Source organism: Drosophila elegans, unplaced genomic scaffold, assembly GCF_018152505.1.
Source record: "Drosophila elegans isolate 14027-0461.03 unplaced genomic scaffold, ASM1815250v1 contig_133, whole genome shotgun sequence".
NCBI classification, from domain to species: Eukaryota; Metazoa; Arthropoda; class Insecta; order Diptera; family Drosophilidae; genus Drosophila; species Drosophila elegans.
This window is the reverse complement of record NW_024545499.1, coordinates 1,142,703-1,160,953: the sequence shown is the minus strand read 5'-3', so window position 1 is coordinate 1,160,953 and position 18,251 is coordinate 1,142,703. Positions and strand designations below refer to the sequence as shown.

Below are 18,251 nucleotides of genomic sequence, written 5' to 3'. Positions count from 1 at the left end.
TTTTGTATATAGGCTTTTTAAGGCTTCACCAATGATCGATGAATATTGGCAAACTCATAACCAAAAATGTGGCAATAACTAAGCTATGAAACTCTACTAGAGTTTAGATAAGACTCCAGAGAGCATATACAAATTTGAGTCGAAACAAATACATATATTTTTTGGGCGATCAACTCTATATACACCACATAGCCGTGCTTAATCACAAGAGTTAATTAACTTAGCCGTATGCAACAATTATTTACAAGTCTAAATGTTAATCTTAGAGAGGTACTGCGTGTTATCCGCAGAACAAATAAACCAAAACGATGTAACCTAACAATTCGAAGTTGTAATGCGTATTTTTGAATTCATTTGCATTTAGACACGAGAAACAATAATAAAATAAATGTAAACGCATTAAATGTAAATGCAAGGAGTTTTAATCGCTTTTCTCTGATTGGCTAAAGAACAAATCTATGGTGTTTTGATAGTAAAGCTCTGCCAGTTTTTCCTTGGGCTCGCCTTTAATTCCAGCTATGGCCTCCAAAACTTGGCTGGAATGGAATAAATATGAATAAACTACTACATTTCTAGGTCTAGAGTACGCATTCAAAAGACTAACCTGATCTGGCAGGGCTCACAACGTCCGTCTATCAAGGATTCGGCCGTCCATTTCTCTTTCTTCTTGACGGTGGCAAACTTGGTGGTCACATGCTTATGTCCTGCATGCGTGGGACGAATGCCGCACCAAGGACAGTCCGTTTCTAGCATTATCCTGTCGTTGGGCAGCTGGCGCACCACTTCTGCGTTTTCCTCCGTCTTCAAGGAACAGCCATTCAATCCTAGGTAGAGTCCGCCAAAGGCCAGGATGCGCTGGGCCTCCTCGAGAGTGCCTGTGAAACTGTGGACCACTCCGCCTCCGCCCTCCCTGATCTTGTCCCGATTTCGTTCCAGAATGGCCATGAAATCCTCGCAAGCATTTCGCATGTGCAGGAAGAGGGGCAATTGGAACTCGGCCGCCAGGTCCAGCTGCTTCTCAAAGTACAAACGCTGTTTCTCCTGTCCACAGAACTGCAGGCGGTCGTAGTCCAGCCCACATTCCCCGATGGCCAGCACCTTTCCGCGGTTCGCCTTAATCTTGGATCGAAGCTGGTCGTAGTAGCCCTCTGGATCTGGTACGAATTCCTCGCAGCGGGTGGGATGTGTGCCGACAGTGATGAAGATACGATCTGGTGAAGAATATAGCTGATGAGTAGCTGGCATTTAAGACTCTAGTGAGAGTAAGCTAACTAAAGTTGTGTTGCTCAAGGTCTTAGAATTCTATTGGAACTAAAATCTCGTTTTACCCCGAAACGATTAATTTTTAGGATGTTTTAAATCTAGTCATATCTAAAATCATCCGAAATTTATAAAACATCTTTGTCTAAGAGGTGTACAGATTATGATAGCTTAGGGCGGAGAGTATAGGCAAACTTTTGTAAAAGTGGCCAGTTTTTGTAATTTTCTGTTATATTTTCATAAAGCAATATTTAATAATACGGCAATGTCTCGGAAAAAATCTGGTACTGGATCTTCCTAAGTCAAAACATGAAAATTATATCGTTAGTTAGTGGATTGGCCCAAGTAAGGTCGTGGCAGGTTTTTCGAAATTAAAAATTTTTCACTTCCTGGAGTCACTAAAGAGTTTTTTGGGAACAAAATCTGTTAATTTGTTATTGTATAATAAAAAATATTAAGACATTTGAAAGAGGCCAAAGTAATTTTCTAGCAGCTAATCTAGAGAAATAGTGTTTAAAAATTTAAAATAATAATAACAAACTATAAAAATCCTATTCGCCTATTAAGAGTAATTGTAAGGACAGTTTTAATCAGTTAAAACCAAATTTGTATAATTGTTGATTGGAAGTGCTTTCTGTAGCACCCGGAATAAGAGTTGGTTTGTGGTAATTACTGGGGCACCGTCGAGCTGCTTACCATCCTTGGAGGCCAGTTCCAGTGCCTCGTCCACGTCCTTCAAGCAGCCGGCGGTGACGATAATCTTCTGCAGACCCTGCTGCCACGCACGTTCCAATACAATGTCCAGGTCGGCCACATGCTTCTGGGATTTGCCGTAGCAGCCCTGGAACATGGGATCCGTCAGGTTGGCTCCAATGTCTGTGGACCATAGATTATAATTGTCTTATGCAGTCAAGTTAAATTGTTTTAACGGTATACCAATATATTTCATTGCAATTCCAAAGTATCGCCGCAGCATAAAGAAAATGCACTAAAAAAGCCAGAGGTCGGAAAAACAGCTGTTTACAAAATGGATTTCCGCCAGGGGGAGCCACTCGCCAAAGCCTGCTAATCACCAGAGGGCGCCAGCTTGCAGTCATTTCCGTTGGGATTTGAAATTTTTATAATGCCCCTCTAAGAACTTAAGTACAACACCGTGCCAGCATTAAATGACGCATATTCCCAAAACAAAAGCATATCGCCTAAGCCAATTTAATGCAAAATCAATGCCACAGTAAATTGCATTCGGAATTGCGCATAATGCAAACTCATTAGGCCGCCCCGGCAAAAGCTGTTTATTGTGTTTGCAGTGGATGCTAAATCGGCTTGCTTCTCGGAAAAACCACATAAAATCCTCCCACTTCCACTGCCCCAGTACAAACGCATATGCAAATTTCAAATCATCGCCCGTGGTGTTGGCACCCCAGCTGCTTTAAGCCGGCAATCGGCATTTACGCAATTGCACAATTTATGGGGAAATGCAATATATAATTTGAATGAAATTCCATTAGTTACTTTTAATGGATGCTGCGGTCGGTTTACGGGGGTGTTGCATCCAGCCGCCTGGACTAGTTTTAATTGATTTAGGGGAACTGGGGAACTCATTACACCATTTTCCCGGCACCGGTGAACTCAGGCAAACCAGGGGATCGGGATCCCTTGATGTGATGCCCTGATGGAAACAGAATGCGGAATGAAATGAAATGCATTATGCAACGGAATCAAACATTGTACGGCCGTGCCTGGGACGCATTGTGGTTTATTTTAACTGGCTAATACAATTGTCAATAATTCAATTTGAATTGAAATTCAATTAGTTTACAAGTACATGACACACATACGCACACTTAGAGAGTTAATTTGGGTTTCTTGTGACTATTTTAAGTTTACAATCTTTCGATTCTGTAGAGTAGGTAAATAACGGTTTCATTTTTTGTGGCTTGATTCCTTCCATTTGGTAGAACAATCGAATTACGTACACAAATATGTATTTTAAAATCGGGTAAGTTGGATAAGTCAGCTGATATACTGTGATATAATGCTTCCTCATTCTTGTGTTCCCATTGGTTGAAGTTACGATATAAGTTACGATTATAGTAGTTGATTAGAGATCAAACACGGGTCGGGCTCTTTAGATTTGTTGTCAATTAACTACACCTAGTAACAATGTATAAACGTATTACTTATAAAACAAACATCCAAACTGGTTTGAGTACATTTATGCATAATGCTGTATACTATATATGTATAACTAGGTCTGGCCTGTCAATACTCTCTGGACAAAAGCAACAATCCTATTTATATCTGCGCCATTTTCCATTTCCTTACAGTACTTTTAATGTTGTAACTGAATTTACTGCAACTTTTCATCAGTTGTACACACATTTGTTTAGTTGTATTTGGTTTAATCACAATTCACTTTGCATATGCCGTATTTCATCCATTTACATGTCCTTTAAATATTTCTTTCATACTCAGTACTTCCTAAAAGTAGTCTTTTAAATAAATCTTACTTGCTAAGCACATTCCGGTAAACAAACACAAATGATTCTTATCACACACAGTAACTTGTGTCAAAGGAGAAAATAAGTCGCATGCAAAAGTTGCGAATTAAAACGAGATTTATCGATTATTCTCTACCATAAATCTCCTCACAGACTTCCTGTGAGATTGATGTGCATTGTGGGCAATTTGATTTGGCAATTTAGCATAAGAAGTTCACCCTGTATTATCCTTGATAAGCAATTCGAGGTTTTCCCTGTTTCCCGGCTCATCAAATTAATTTTACAATTACGTTTTTTGCATAGTAAATTGTTTGGTGCTTTCTGTTAAAGTTTTTTTTGATATTTCACGTGGCTGGAGCCAAAGGAGAATGCCGCGAAATTGCTTTATTCTTACAAAATTTGCCTTGAGTACCGGTTCATCCTGTCGCTGAGATTCCATTTGATTCGATTACTTTGGATGCGAATTCAACCAGAGCAAACTCGACTCAAAGCAAACATAAGCACTCTGGCCCATCCATCAAGATTGTTATTCTTATTTGTATACGGAGCGTTGTTATATTAACCACGGTGTCAGCTAAGGGTGCAGATAGAGCTTTATAAATTAGCATTCTAGAATTTACCTTAAAGCTATGCAACCTATCATAATATTATGACAATCCATCAGTGGAAAACGTGTTAAACTTAGTCCTTAATCAAAAACCCCCTCGCCCTTCCCTTCACGACAGTAACATGAACAAACAACAACAACTGAGCCATTAATTTCTCATCAAAAAGGAACTCTTTGAACGGCACAACGATTCTTCTCTGCTTATATCTCAATTAAATTCAATTGTATAGCCAAAGACTATACTAAAATTTATGAAAATTGAAATGGCTATTCTTTGTCGTATAAAATTTAATTTTAAATTGAAATAAAGCTGGTCCCTTAAAGCCGTAATGACCGGAACTCAAATCGCTTTATGTGCATAATATCTTCGCAAGTCTAAATCAAATCCTTAAATAATGTACACTGATAACAATAGATTCAAATTAAGTAAGAATGGTTAAGCAAAACTAGTTACTTGTTTAAGTCTTTAAAACTACTTTAAATTTAAAAAAAAATGCATTTCAATGAGCTACAGTAGTTTAAACCATTGCATTACGGCATAATTTTGAAGCTCTAGTTACTTTTGCGTGTGTAAGTTGACTCGATACACACAGATATGCAATGAATTAGAGAAGTGAATACCGGTCTGAAAATGTATCGTTTATCACCCTTGAGCAAGTGGGTTGTTGTGGATTTTCATATTATCCGAATAATCAGTTCATTGCACCGAACATAAATGCCGCTCCACTTGTTTATGCACGCTAATTAACTGGCGTCCATTATTAATACATATTGTGGCAACACATAATAACATAATTAAGCGCAACGCTGCAGGCCAAAATAATAGTTTACTGCACATTGCAGTCGTCGGATGCGTTGTTGATTTGCTGCTTGGTCTTGCGTGAGGCGCGGCGTATGAGTGATCTGAAATAGAAAGAGATGGTTTAAATGGTTTAAGGGATGAGCTAGAACAGTGCGGAACAGGAACCGGATGTTGCCACTCACCTGGAGCGCGGCTTCAGCTTGGCCTCCGCACTGGTGCTGGCCACATCGACGGCGTCCACCAGGTTGGAGCCCTTCTTGTCACCACTGCCGCCGGCGCCTCCCAGGGCCGGGCTGTTCATGCGATTTTTATCTGCAACAAGTAGATGGTAATGCGTGGCTAATTAGTATCCACTAGTGCATTTGATGACTGCATTTAATACGCCTGGCACAAACAGACTACGCGATTTCGGAGCTCCGAATGCAGGGTAAATTCAATTTCCCAACTGAGGCTGGGGGATGGGGATGTCCTTGTCCGTTGCCGGAGCAACTGGGACACAGACACCCCAACTTCCTGCCAAGTTCTGACGTAATTAACTTATGAGCGACTCGCACAAAGAGCCGGGGACGAAGTTGCATATCGCAAAGTAACCGTTCGAAATGGGTTTTTTTACAGCCGATTGCACAGCCAAAGTTCATCTCAAGATAAGAGGTCCCAGGCGCTTCCCTTCCAATGTCATTCTGCCTTGGGATCAGGCTCGGTCTATCTTCCACGCATCTTCCGTCAACATAGCACACGGACTCAAAAGACTAACCAGTGGCAACCAGCTGGCAAAAGCACAGATGACCTTCATCAATACCATAGGTGAACGTTCAATTAAATTCGAAAAAATTGGGTAACTTTATTGTTGAAAAAGTCATGACAACATACAGAATGTTTGTGAAAAAAAGGTCTTCGTTTGAACAACACTTTGTATATTGATAATTCAGTGCCTACTCTTCTTCAGAATTTAAGAATACCAGTAAAATATACCAACAACAAGTTTTTAAACCGAAATTAAAATATGCAGAAGGCATCAGATTCCAGAGAATGTATTTTAAGTGGTCAAATAAATGTGTTAAGCAAAAAATTTTAATGTTTTTTGAGTATTTTTCAAAAGAGGAAAAAGTACAAATGTTTTGCAGAAATGGCAAAATTTTTGAGTTTTTGTTATTGTATAACTGCCCTTACTATCCTTATTGATGATATAAAATGCTGTGATGCTGTGAGGATATTCCATTGAGTTCCAAAGAAGATTGCCCTCTTTAATGTCATTTCACTGCAATTAATGTAGCAATCAAAAGCTGTCTTTAAAGTATAACCAATTAAATACGACACGTCAGTTACGGGCAAATCAGTGTCAATGAAGTCATTAACTTTCCGGTAATCCTCAATCAGCCAGCTTAGACTGCCAAGGCGAGTGTTCAGCACGCACAAAAGGTGTTCGGTTCGTGGCAAGATGCGCGCCGTCCCAGTAAACAAACCTTTTTGTTCCGCCGGAGCGAGCAATAAAGTCGCAAACAAAGAAAGGGCTTACAATGGGAAAACAATTGATAACTTGCCGGCAAACGGGGTGTGAAGCATTAGAGCCACAAGACAAACACAACGGGGAAGGTTGAATCCAAAGCCGAGTCAATTTAGTTATTAAACTTGGCAGCTCTGTGGCCAAATATGCCTGACGTTGGCCCAATGATCCGGGCAAACAGAATTATTGAGAACGTAAGCACTCGGTGGCGGAGTGTTGCATACTTCTGGGTGTCGGCGGTGTCAAGTGCAAACAAAATGGCCGCCAAAACGCCATTGTTGTCGGAAAAAGGGAAAACACAATTGCTGCCGCTGACAGAGAGCGCGCGAAAATGCCTCGAATACGGCTTCGATGCGATGTCCCGGGCACCACATACCGACGTGGCCATGCCCTAACTCCGGGCATCCCGCTGATCTGCGGCTGAATGTGAATCCGTAACAAGGAGCAGCCGCCACACACACAAAAATCCTGCCGCCCGGACACAAAAACAAACAAGAGCGGTGGTCGGGGCTCGGTTCTTGGGGATATAAATTGTGCATATGCGGCGGGAATTGATGCGTGCGTCCTGTAACAGAAATTTAAATTAAATTTGTTTCACTTCTGCCGCCCTGTGTGTCGGGTTTCATCTGGGAGACACGACGACCATGAAAAAAGCGGGGAAACACACAAAACGTTCGAGTGCTTCAATGGGTGTTTATTGTGGGGCGAGTGCGAACATAACAAGGTTTTGCCACATCAATTGCTTTTTATCTGATACCTACCCTGAAGTTAAAATGTTTACTCGTAAAAAGGCGCCATTGTATAAATTTATATATTTTATATTTTACGGCCACTATGAGAGAGTGCTTAAATGGGTTTGAAAAATTCACTCGGAAAGCAATTAATTTTAAAATATTCTGAAGCTTCCTTGAAATTTGTTATTTATTTACCGAAATTAAAAAAGGTTAACAGAAGCCAACTGAAGGTTTTGAAACAAAATTTATTTAATTGAAGCATTTCTTGATCAGGATTAATGCCGAGTCGTTCTAGACATGTCCGTCTGTCCGTTCGTGTGCAAATCCAAAAAACGGGAACTATAACAGTTACAACCAAAAAAAAACTGAAAGTTTGGTTTTTTATTAAGTGTGTCTTGAAAAAATCTAAAGGCAGTATTATTGTATTTGTATATATACAATATACTAAATAATATATCCCCTATCCTTTTTTGTCTCATTTCTAAAAAGGAAGAGCCTTGTTTTTAAACCACATACACATTTTTAAAAACTTTTTCATACCCATTAGTTTAAAAATTATGTAACAATAGTTTAGTTCTTATAACAAATTGTTTGAGATTGGGGTACAGAAAAATATGGCAAAAAGAGCTAATACGCAGTGAAAGTTTATTTCAAAATTTGGCCCCGTCCATTCAAACGCCCACAAAGTCGGTCAAGTCAGTGTATATGTGGGTTTTGCTCATATATATCGGTAGACACAGACTTTTTTTTTTTTTTTCAAACCGAACTATTATTTTAGAAGATATTGAGTTATTAAGTCATTTGCCTAAATAGGGCCTGGTCAAGATGAGGAATAATTTTTTTTAAATTAGTTATCTTTGTAATGTGTATAGATACCCGTAGTAAACCATAGTCATGGAACTCGACTAGAGCATTCTTTTTTGTCTCAATTCTGATGTGGTAAATATTGAGGTCCCTAAATTGTGTTAATGCAATGTTATGTTATTTTATGCCTAAATTATTAAGCAATATTCGAGAGTAGAAACACTTCTTCAAGTGATTGATAAATTCATTATTGCATAGCAGAAATTTCATGTGAAAGTTGGTTGAATTTTCTTATCTCACAGAATGCAAATATAACTCTATTGTACAATAAATCTTTCCAGGCTAGAGCAAACTATACAAAAATGCAAAATAAAAAAATGTATGTCAGTAATATTTTGAAGACACAAATTTTGCTTGTTTTACCTTTCCACCTTTAACCTAAAATACGTATCGTTCTGAGTAAAGTGAATAGACGCATGAACGTGGCTTAAACATATTTATCATGTAATGTGTGTCGGGGAACACTCACAATTGAGTTAGGATTTGCTTTGTCGAGCTGCAAATAAAACGGCTTGCGGCGCGGACCACCCAAAAACCAGGAGAATGTCCTGAAAGGGCGGGGAACCAAGAAAAAGCCGCTTTCCCGGCCGCCGCACATGTGTGTGGCCTGCAGCTTTGGCTTTGTCTCAACTTACGAGCTCGTCCATTTTTCGTGCCGCCCATCACCCAACTGTCTTCTGCCTTCTGCCAACTGCCATCTACCATCTACCGCCCAACACTACACTCTCTGGCACAAATACAAGCACTTGAGAGCCGTAAACACGTGTGGCACAATCTCGGCCGCAAAATGGCAGCGTCGTAAATGAAATTTCTGCGATTTGCTTTGCATACGTCGCGTTGTACTTTTTAAGGCAATTACTTGACTGCGGCCCCTTGAGCCGCCAGTGATTAAGTGCTTAGACCTATTTTTGGTGGCACATTCAAGGCGTCGTTGTCACCGCTGTCACCTCACCACGGTGGCGTCCATTGAACCGCCAGCAGTCAGTCTGCCACTCGACCTTCGCCATTCATACCCCAAATGTCTGACTGTCATCGACAGTTGTGCGTTGTGTGTTATTTGCTGTGTGTTGTGCGTGGCCCTCGACCAAGTATTTGACAACATTTTTCGGCCAACATTTAATATGTTTTGTGGTGGGACATTAAGGTGCGGCTCTCGGGCATTTGAATTTAAATCTGCTGGAAATTACGCACTCCCATAAACGCACAATTTTGGACTTGGCAAACTTTGCACTTTATAAGAATGACTTTTGCAGCGGCCACAAATGACTGTCGGGCGAACAATAAAATTATTGGCATCTGAGTGGGGGAACAGGTAGGTGGTAGCTTGTGGGGTTTTGTAATGATTCAACAACTTTTTGTTCGACGGAAATTAATTCAATTAATGGCAGCCAAGGAGCAGAGGAAACATTTTGGGGCAACAATAATTAACTAGATATTTATACTTTGACGAGCTCGGCAAAATTTAAAACTTCTTGAGCCCTTGGCTGTCGTCCGTCGTTGCCCTTGTGTTGCTTCGTGGCCCAGTTCTATTTTCATATGCTGCGAACTAACTTTTTAATGAGATAATAAAGCATTCCATTACAGGGTAATTAGAAGGTCAAGCTGTTTAATTAAAACACGTGCTCGCCCGAAAACATTTTGATCAAATTGAATTCGTTTGAAAATCGAAGGGCAAGGGCTGCCTTATTGTGCTTCTAACCCCGTCTCGCTGGCTTTTTTTCTCAGCTTTGCTTTGCTTTTCTGTGTTTTTCTTTTATTAGGCTCCGTTTTGTCGTCTGATGAATAATGAAAAAGAGTTTGTCTTTGTCAATTGGGTCGGAAGAAAGGGTCCCGTCTGACGGTTTCATTTGGCTGCCAAATTCCCACAAATAATTAGGCCAAAGACAGCGGACCGAGGGCGGCAATTGAAGCAGGAATGCTAATTGCATTCAATTAGCCAAATTGCCAAAAGTTATCCTAGTCTTAGGCGCATTTAAAGAGTTTCCATTAATTGGCCCCATGTGCGAGCAGCTTTGTTCTTTTTTATACCCTTGCAGAGGGTATTATAATTTCAGTCAGAAGTTTGCAACGCAGTGAAGGAGACATCTCCGACCCTATAAAGTATATATATTCTTGATCAGCATCACTAGGCGAGTCGATCTAGCCATGTCCGTCTGTCCGTCTGTTCGTCCGTTTATATGCAAACTAGTCTCTCAGTTTTAAAGCTATCTGCATGAAACCCAAAAGCTGTCTTTCTATTGCAGTTAGTATATAAGTTGGAACGAGCCGGATCGGACGACTATAGCATATAGCTCCCATAGGAACAATCGGAAAAATACATGAAAAAAAATTATAACTTTGCTGTTTTTTAATTTTTTGTTTAGTTCTTCGACATTTAGTAATGGTTAAATATTTCCGATTTACGGTTTAAATTTCATCAAAATCGGACGACTATAGCATATAGCTCCCATAGGAACAATCGGAAAAATAAATGAAAAAAAATTATAACTTTGCTGTTTTTTAATTTTTCGTTTAGTTCTTCGACATTTAGTAATGGTTAAATATTTCCGATTTACGTTTTAAATTTCATCAAAATCGGACGACTATAGCATATAGCTCCCATAGGAACAATCGGAAAAATAAATGAAAAAAAATTATTACTTTTCTGTTTTTTAATTTTTTGTTTAGTTCTTCGACATTTAGTAATGGTTAAATATTTTCGATTTACGGTTTAAATTTCATCAAAGTCGGACGACTATATCATATAGGTCCCATAGGAACAATCGGAGAAATAAATGAAAAAAATTATAACTTTTCTGTTTTTTAATTTTTTGTTTAGTTCTTCGACATATGGCAATGTTTAATTATTTCAGAATTATGGTTTAAATTTTATCAAAATCGGACGTCTATATCATATAGCTCCCATAGAACTAATAAAAATATATAAAATAACTAACTAATAATTGAGCTGCAAATCATCATAGCTTCACTGTTTTTCAGTATATACTCAAGTAAATCATAATTTAAATGTTTTCAAAAGTATTTAATTCATGCAATAGCTGCAAGGGTATATGAACTTCGGCTTGCCGAAGTTTGCTTTCTTTCTTGTTTTTTTATGAATTTATTAATAAGTGTGCATTAATTATTGATTAAGCCAAACCAGCTGGGCCCTAGTGGCTTAATCACACCTGTGAGCTGCAGGTGGCTTAATTATTGCATTGATGGTCGGGCCATTTAATTTTTGCACTATTTAAGCTGCTTACGCTGGCACTAAAAGGCCTGAAAAAAGCTGTAATTGAACTCGGAATGATGCCTCACTGGTTAAACGTCTGACTTTCAATCAGAGCCGGCGCATGTGAATGCTGAAATGATATTTGAAGCTGCAACGGCCAGCATGCGAGGCAAAAACAATCATCGAACAGTTTGAATAAGCTCGCCAGCGATTCGGTTTTTATTTTCATTTCGCTCGGCCATGGCAACAGATCCAGAAGTGGATTCAATCCTTAGCTTGGGAGTGCCCTAACAAAATGGATTTTCAAAGCTACTCAGCCATCGAAACTGCTTTGATACATTGTGAAATGGCCTCTTGTGCAAAAGGTAATAAAACTCAAGGGAGTAATATTGGGTTTCAAATGCTCACCAAATTTTATGGAAATTTAATGCAACAAAATGTATATTAAAGGTTTACAATTTCATTATTTTTTGTACTTTACATTAAAGACAAAAACAACAACATTGTCAACAATTAATTGCTTTTACTGTACCTATTAAAAAGTCCGTTAGTTGATCGTGTTTTTGATTGCATGTTGTCTCAAATCAAGAAGTTCAAGATGGAATTTTATTTTTTGTAATAGACCATTATGACATTATTTAGCCTAAAATTGTAACACGAGCTTCTTAAATATTTTTTTTTTAGTAATGAATCGAAATTTTTCCTCACCGATAAATTTATTTTTTTTTTAAGCAATTTAATTTTGTTTCGTTTTTTAATTTCGGAGAATCCAGCTCCAGAAGAGCTCCCGGAGATCCGCTGTAGCTCCTTTCCAAATAAATAATTTTAATAATACTTAATGGAGTAAAATGATACCATAATATGTAAAAAATTTTTAGATCAACACATTTAAAAGTTTTCTCAGAAAAATTTCAGTAAAATTAGTTGTATGTTCGGCCTTCTAACTGTATATAAACCCTTATTAGGCAATAAAGTGCGTATCATGACTTTTAGCGTTCATCTGCTATGTCTTCGATAGTTTGCCAGCCAGAGTTATAGGAAAGTTAGCCAATGAATCGGGTTAATGGCAAATTAAAGAAGGTATTAATCTGAGGTTAGGAATTTTCCAGACTAATATCTTCTTTTAGCTTACCATAAAGTCGAGAAAGTTAATAAAAGGCCATAAATTCCAGGCCAAGTTTAAAGGCAGTTTGGCTTTACTCTATCCGAAATAAGCACATTATGTAACTATGTATTTTATTGGAAATGGTCTCTACTTACTGCGACTGGACGATGCGCTGACGTAGGCTGATGAACGGCGCTTGAAACCGCTGGGCGCCGGCTCGCCGCCGCCCCCGCTGCCCCCGCTCCCACTACTGCTGGCGGGCAGGAAGCGGGACAGGGAGAGCAGGGATTTGAACAGGTCGGTCACATTGCTGTCCTCCTTCGCCGAGCACTCCAGTACTTTCGCCCTGCCAATGGGAAAAACGGGTTTTTAGAAAATGTTGCATACTTTTCCGGGGTGGCTGCGAAAAAAGCGTATACGTAATGCACACATCAGCAAATTTCGTCGGCCCAAAACAAAGCCAGACCGACACAAAAAACCGAAAACCGAAAGGCAAAAATTCTAATCCAAACCAGGCGAACAATATGGCATGCTCAATGCATAACAGAGTTTTTGTGCTTTTGTGCCACGGCCAAGTGGGCCATCGACAATCATCCAAAAGGGCGTTGCAGGCAATCCGAAACAAATGTTGCTAATGCCCAAATTAAGCATGTCATGTTTGTTTCAGTACTGGGGTTTCAATGCAGTTTGCGGCCACGAAGCCGATTCTCGATGTGCCCACAAAAGGAGAACCATGACAAGGACAGGTGATGTTCAGCACACTGACAATGTCAAAAGTTTCTGGTATTTGTCTGTTCGAGGGATTTTTAGCTTTAATTTTTCCATCATCAGACGGCTTTGTTTTAAATAAATAATTTCAGAAATGTTTTCTTTCGTTTCTGTGACGTTAAGCTCGTCAGAGTTTAAAGTGTGACGATGAACATTTCATTTTTCCTTGCTTTTACGCAGTTTCAAGGATAAAGTTGGCTTAAGTTACTTTTATCTGCTTTAGTTAGGCAGGAAAATTATAGGTAAAAGTATATAATTTTATGTATTTTAAGGCATGTATTTGAACATTTCTATTAAAAAACTTTTATAAGATCACTAAATAAATAATTTCAGAAATGTTTTCTTCTGTCCGAGTTTTCTTTTAGCTCGTCAGAGTTTAAAGTGTGACTATGAACTTTTAATTTGTCTTTATTTAAACGCAGTTTCTAGGATAAAGTTTGCTTAACTTACTTTAATCTATTAAAGTTGGACAAGAAAATTTATAGATAAAAGTATATCATTTTATGTATTTTAGGGCATACATTTGAACATTTCTATTATAAAACTTTTATAAGATCACAAAATAAATAATATCAGAAATGTTTTCTTTCGTTTCTGTGATGTAAGGCTCGTCAGAGCTATAAGTATATATAAAGTTTGCTTAAGTTATTTTAATTTATTTAAGTTGGACAGGAAAATTATAGACAAAAGTATATATTTTTATGTATTTGAGGGCATACTTTTGAACATTTTTATTAAACATTTTTTATAAAATCACTACAGTTTAAATTTCTTTGAACTTTTTTTTAGCAAAACCACACATTTAGTTTGCCAAAATGGCATTGGCATTCCACAAATGGTTAAGGATTTTGTTTATTTTTAGAATACTTTTGAACATTTTTAATAAACATTTTTTATAAAATCACTACAGTTTAAATTTCTTTGAACTTTTTTTAGCAAAACCATACATTTAGTTTGCCAAAATGGCATTGGCATTCCACAAATGGTTAAGGATTTTGTTTATTTTTAGAATAGCTTCTTAAGAAACCGTTTGGAATGTCTTAGGAAAAATTAAATTTTACCTACTCAAGGTCGATCAATTTTAAAATGATGTTATAAACTGACTGACTGTAAGTGCTTTAACGTTCCATGGCGCTTTGTTTAATTAAAATGGTAACAGCTGAGTGGGCAAAATAAATAAAAAAGATGGCTGAATTGTTAATGCCGTAAGCTGCAATAACAGTAAATCACAGTAAAATTGATATTATGAGTGAGTTTATTTTTCACATTAACGCAGACAAAATGTCCGGAAAAATTCGCATGACTTTGCAATTAAATGTTGAATGAATTCATTGTTTCATCGTCGGCAGAGTAAACCACTTACACGTGTAGGGAAGACAGACTCCCTTGTATCCACATGGCCCACATTATGTACCATTGGTATACGGTGTGTACCCATTCAAGCAGACAAATGCACTTGAGTGGCGTGCTCTTAAAGCGCTTAACCGCAGATAGACAGACAGCGGCAGGGCAACAAATTGCATTGCAGCTCGTTGCCGGAAAACGCCCGCAAACTTTGCACGTGGAGTCTAGGGAAGGTGCGATATTGTGGCGAAAGGTTCAAGGTGTTTGCCGCTCTTGGGAACAAAACCGCACCATCAATCTGCGTGAATGTTTAATCCAACAGAGATTTGTACGTAATGCTCGCGCCAACTGTCCCGTGTCCCGTGTCCCGTGTCCTCCATCGTCCTTCGTCCTTCGTCCTGCGGCCTCTGTCATCTCCATTCTGCGGTTGAGTGCGCCTCCTGTGTGGCGTTCTTCGGTCTGTGTGTCGGTCGTTTTTAAATAAGTTTACGCACGCTTGCTTAAACAGCAACACGAGCGTGCCACGCCCACCTTTGGCTCCGCCTACGCATCCGCACAGCCAACCGACTTTTGCGGTATATGGAATTATGCCAGGACTCTTCTGCCCAGTGGCAGGCACGTATGTGAGTGTAAGTGATTTTTACGAGTCCTGCCCCGCAGTTTATGCAGGAAGCAATTACCGCGCGAAAACTGCCTGAAAATAAGTCCTGGGTAGTAAGTCTTCATTTGCCAGCGAATCCAAAGGATTCGGACAAGCTTTCAGGGCAAGTTGTCACGCAATAAAATCATTAAAATTGTAAATGTGGTAAGCAAGGAATTTATTCAGGCCAGTTACATTTGATTATTACTTGTCGATTCGGGCTGTAATCTACTTTAACTGACACAGTTCAACTTCCGCCAAACTTCCGAGCTTACTGCGGAAGTTACTATCGAAGAACTCTGTCAAAATTGAGGATTATCTTTACAATCTTTGATTTATTACCAGACAAATTGATATTAAAATTTCTTATATTTATGATAAACAAGAATTTAAATCGCTTTTGTTTCCCAAAGTGTCATTAAAATTTTAATTTAAATGTATAATAAAATTCATTATAAATTAAACATTTGACCTTTCAAATGTGTCCATCAGACATGCAAGACTTAATTACAATCTTTATCTGAAGAGGCAAATATGCTCAGCTATTGCTTTACTTTCGCCAAAACAGTACAAAACTTATTCAAAAGAGCTGTGGTTTTTCAATGAGTTTGCTGCTTCAATTCAATGCCAATGCCAGATTGTGTCAGACAAGCTCGTAAATATCTGCCCATTGTATTGCACAGGGAAATATAAATCAGCATCTGCCACTACTAATCAAACATCTAATAGCCCCTCAACATTTCCCCAGAGCAGATTTCGAACAGTTCGAGGGCAGCCAAGTTGAAGGACCGCGTGCATACTCAGGCTCATATATGTAGATTGTCCCGACTGTTTGGCATTCAAAGAACACCTCTGTGATACTCTAACGCATCGCTTATACGAGCTGTTGGTCTCAGTCGAGAATCGCCCATTGATTTCCGACATGACATTGATTATTATGTTGATTTCCAACGGCTTGCACACAAAATTCGCAATTAGGAGCTATTATGGGGAAACGCCGTCTGTGAAAATCGCTAAATGCAATGTTTCTCCTGATGCAATTTTCCGCTGACTACACTTAGAAAAAAAGTTTTGTTAGGTTGAGAACAAAAATAAGTATTAGTTCACAGTTTTCTTTCCTTAATATACCCTTGCAGAGGCTGTTACAATTTAAGTCCGAAGTTTGCAACATTTCTGACTAGTTATTTCTATTTCTAGTTAGTTTTTCGATAATTAGTGATGGTTTCTTTTTTAAGAACTACGGTTTGAATTTGATTCAAATCGTACGACTATGTCAAATAGCTCCCAGGAAAAAACAGGAATATTAAAAATATTAATTTTAAATAAACAAAAATCTGACATCTATTTATCGTAGAAAGTTTGGAAAGTTTATTCGGTATCGACAGATGTTAAACGAATAAATATATACCAACCAAAAATTTGAGTCAATTTTTTTATTTTGTGAGTTTAAAAACAGTATTACTTTTATTTTTAGTGTAAAAAAAGTGTAAGCAAAGTATCGCCATAAGAGCGTGGAAGTGATTATGAAATATATTGATTTGGTAAGTTTCCATTTAGTAGAAATCAGAGAATGAATAAATATATTAAATAATTGTTATAACTGCAAGGGTATATTTAAAGCGTTGCGTAGCTAATGAAAGGGCTTCCTCGATAACCTAACCGATTGAAATTGAGCTTGACTTCAGGGCTCCTTCTTGTTTTATTTTCCAGTGTGTGACTCTGGCTCCAACACTTTTGCAGGCCAACAAATGGCATTTAATGAGCGCCACAGACCCTTTTGTGGACAATGCAACTGATTTCGGTGGAGCAACTCCCTTTCATGGGCCGCTGTCACGCTTTCTGTCGCTTAATTTCATTTCTAGCAATATAATTGCGCAGTTTGGCTCTTGCCGTTTGCTGTTTGCCATTGCAGCTTTCCTGGGGTGGCCAGAATTTATGGCACTTTTTTAATTCCACTTTGCTGGCGTTACTTATGAAAATTGCAGCTGTTTGGCGGTTTTGCGGCTTTGTGTGTCGGGCTTTGTTGCACAACTTTTGGCAGTTGTTCCCTAATTGCTGTCGCATGCAGCAGCTGTTGCGCATTTTTATGCCAGTCGTAGTTCGAAAAACAAATGTGAGGACTTACCGTAAGCGCGGTAGCTCGCAGAACACCCAATCGGTCACCTCCTCCAGCTTGACCTCTCTGTGGGTGGTGGCCAAGTCGGCCTTGTTCCCGGCGATCACGATGGGGATGTCCTGTGGGAGAAAGGCAATTAGCAGTGGCATTCGAGGCAGCAAAAGCCCACCGAAATCGGGATGCAGACAAAGCCCATTGTGCTGTAATTGATACTCGCCTCACAATGGCGGCGAGAAGCGGAAACCATGAAAGCACCTCGCGAAACAATGACTGTTACTATCTCATAGTGGGCTGAGCATATCAGAAAATGATTATCAAAAAAAAACCTTCAAATATAGACGCCCAGCATTTGGTTTTAATAAATATTAATGCATCAAACAAAACAATGTTGTTTAGCTCAAAATCTTTTAACGAATTTTAATGTATATGCTTTAAGGTAATCCAAAGCTGAATGGTTGTTAATTTACTTTAATTTTACTTTCAATTTATGACTATATGAAAAGTCTTAGCTTAAACATTTAATTCTCAGCGCTAATTAAGTAAACACATTAATTATAATTTTATTTAAGCTTTACCTCTTTAAAGTTTAATAAACAAATTAGCAAGATAGCAAAATTTAGATGTTAATAAAATGGTTTTTCATATAAGCCAACGAATTTTATGGACAATATATGACAACATCGATTGTAAATACCAATAGGCCATAGTCTATAATAATATTTTCTCTAAAGCAAAATATGTTCCCTTATAAGTAGAAAGATATGTATATTTAGTTCACTGCACTCAGAAAACACC

General features: G+C 38.5%; 2 protein-coding genes across 2 annotated transcripts in view; both read right to left on the bottom strand.

Moving 5' to 3' along the window:
* Positions 1-139: 139 nt before the first annotated feature.
* LOC108145059 (putative deoxyribonuclease TATDN1) lies at positions 140-2,304 on the bottom strand. The gene is made up of 4 exons (XM_017270240.2): positions 2,197-2,304; positions 1,957-2,136; positions 605-1,211; positions 140-536 (listed from the first exon to the last, which is right to left on the bottom strand). Exons 1-4 carry the CDS (start codon positions 2,234-2,236, stop codon positions 422-424), a joined length of 942 nt encoding a protein of 313 aa, XP_017125729.1. The 5' UTR covers positions 2,237-2,304; the 3' UTR covers positions 140-421.
* A 75-nt stretch (positions 2,305-2,379) lies between these two features.
* The window catches only part of LOC108145064 (GTP-binding protein Di-Ras2), a 38,842-nt gene continuing 22,970 nt past the window's right edge, over positions 2,380-18,251 (bottom strand). Inside the window, exons 4-7 of the mRNA XM_017270245.2 lie at positions 17,466-17,575; positions 12,744-12,934; positions 5,353-5,482; positions 2,380-5,271 (exon numbers count right to left, since the gene is read on the bottom strand). Coding sequence (XP_017125734.1) covers positions 5,196-5,271; positions 5,353-5,482; positions 12,744-12,934; positions 17,466-17,575 — 507 coding nt within the window. The 3' untranslated portion in view covers positions 2,380-5,195. The remainder of the gene's footprint in view (positions 5,272-5,352; positions 5,483-12,743; positions 12,935-17,465; positions 17,576-18,251) is intronic.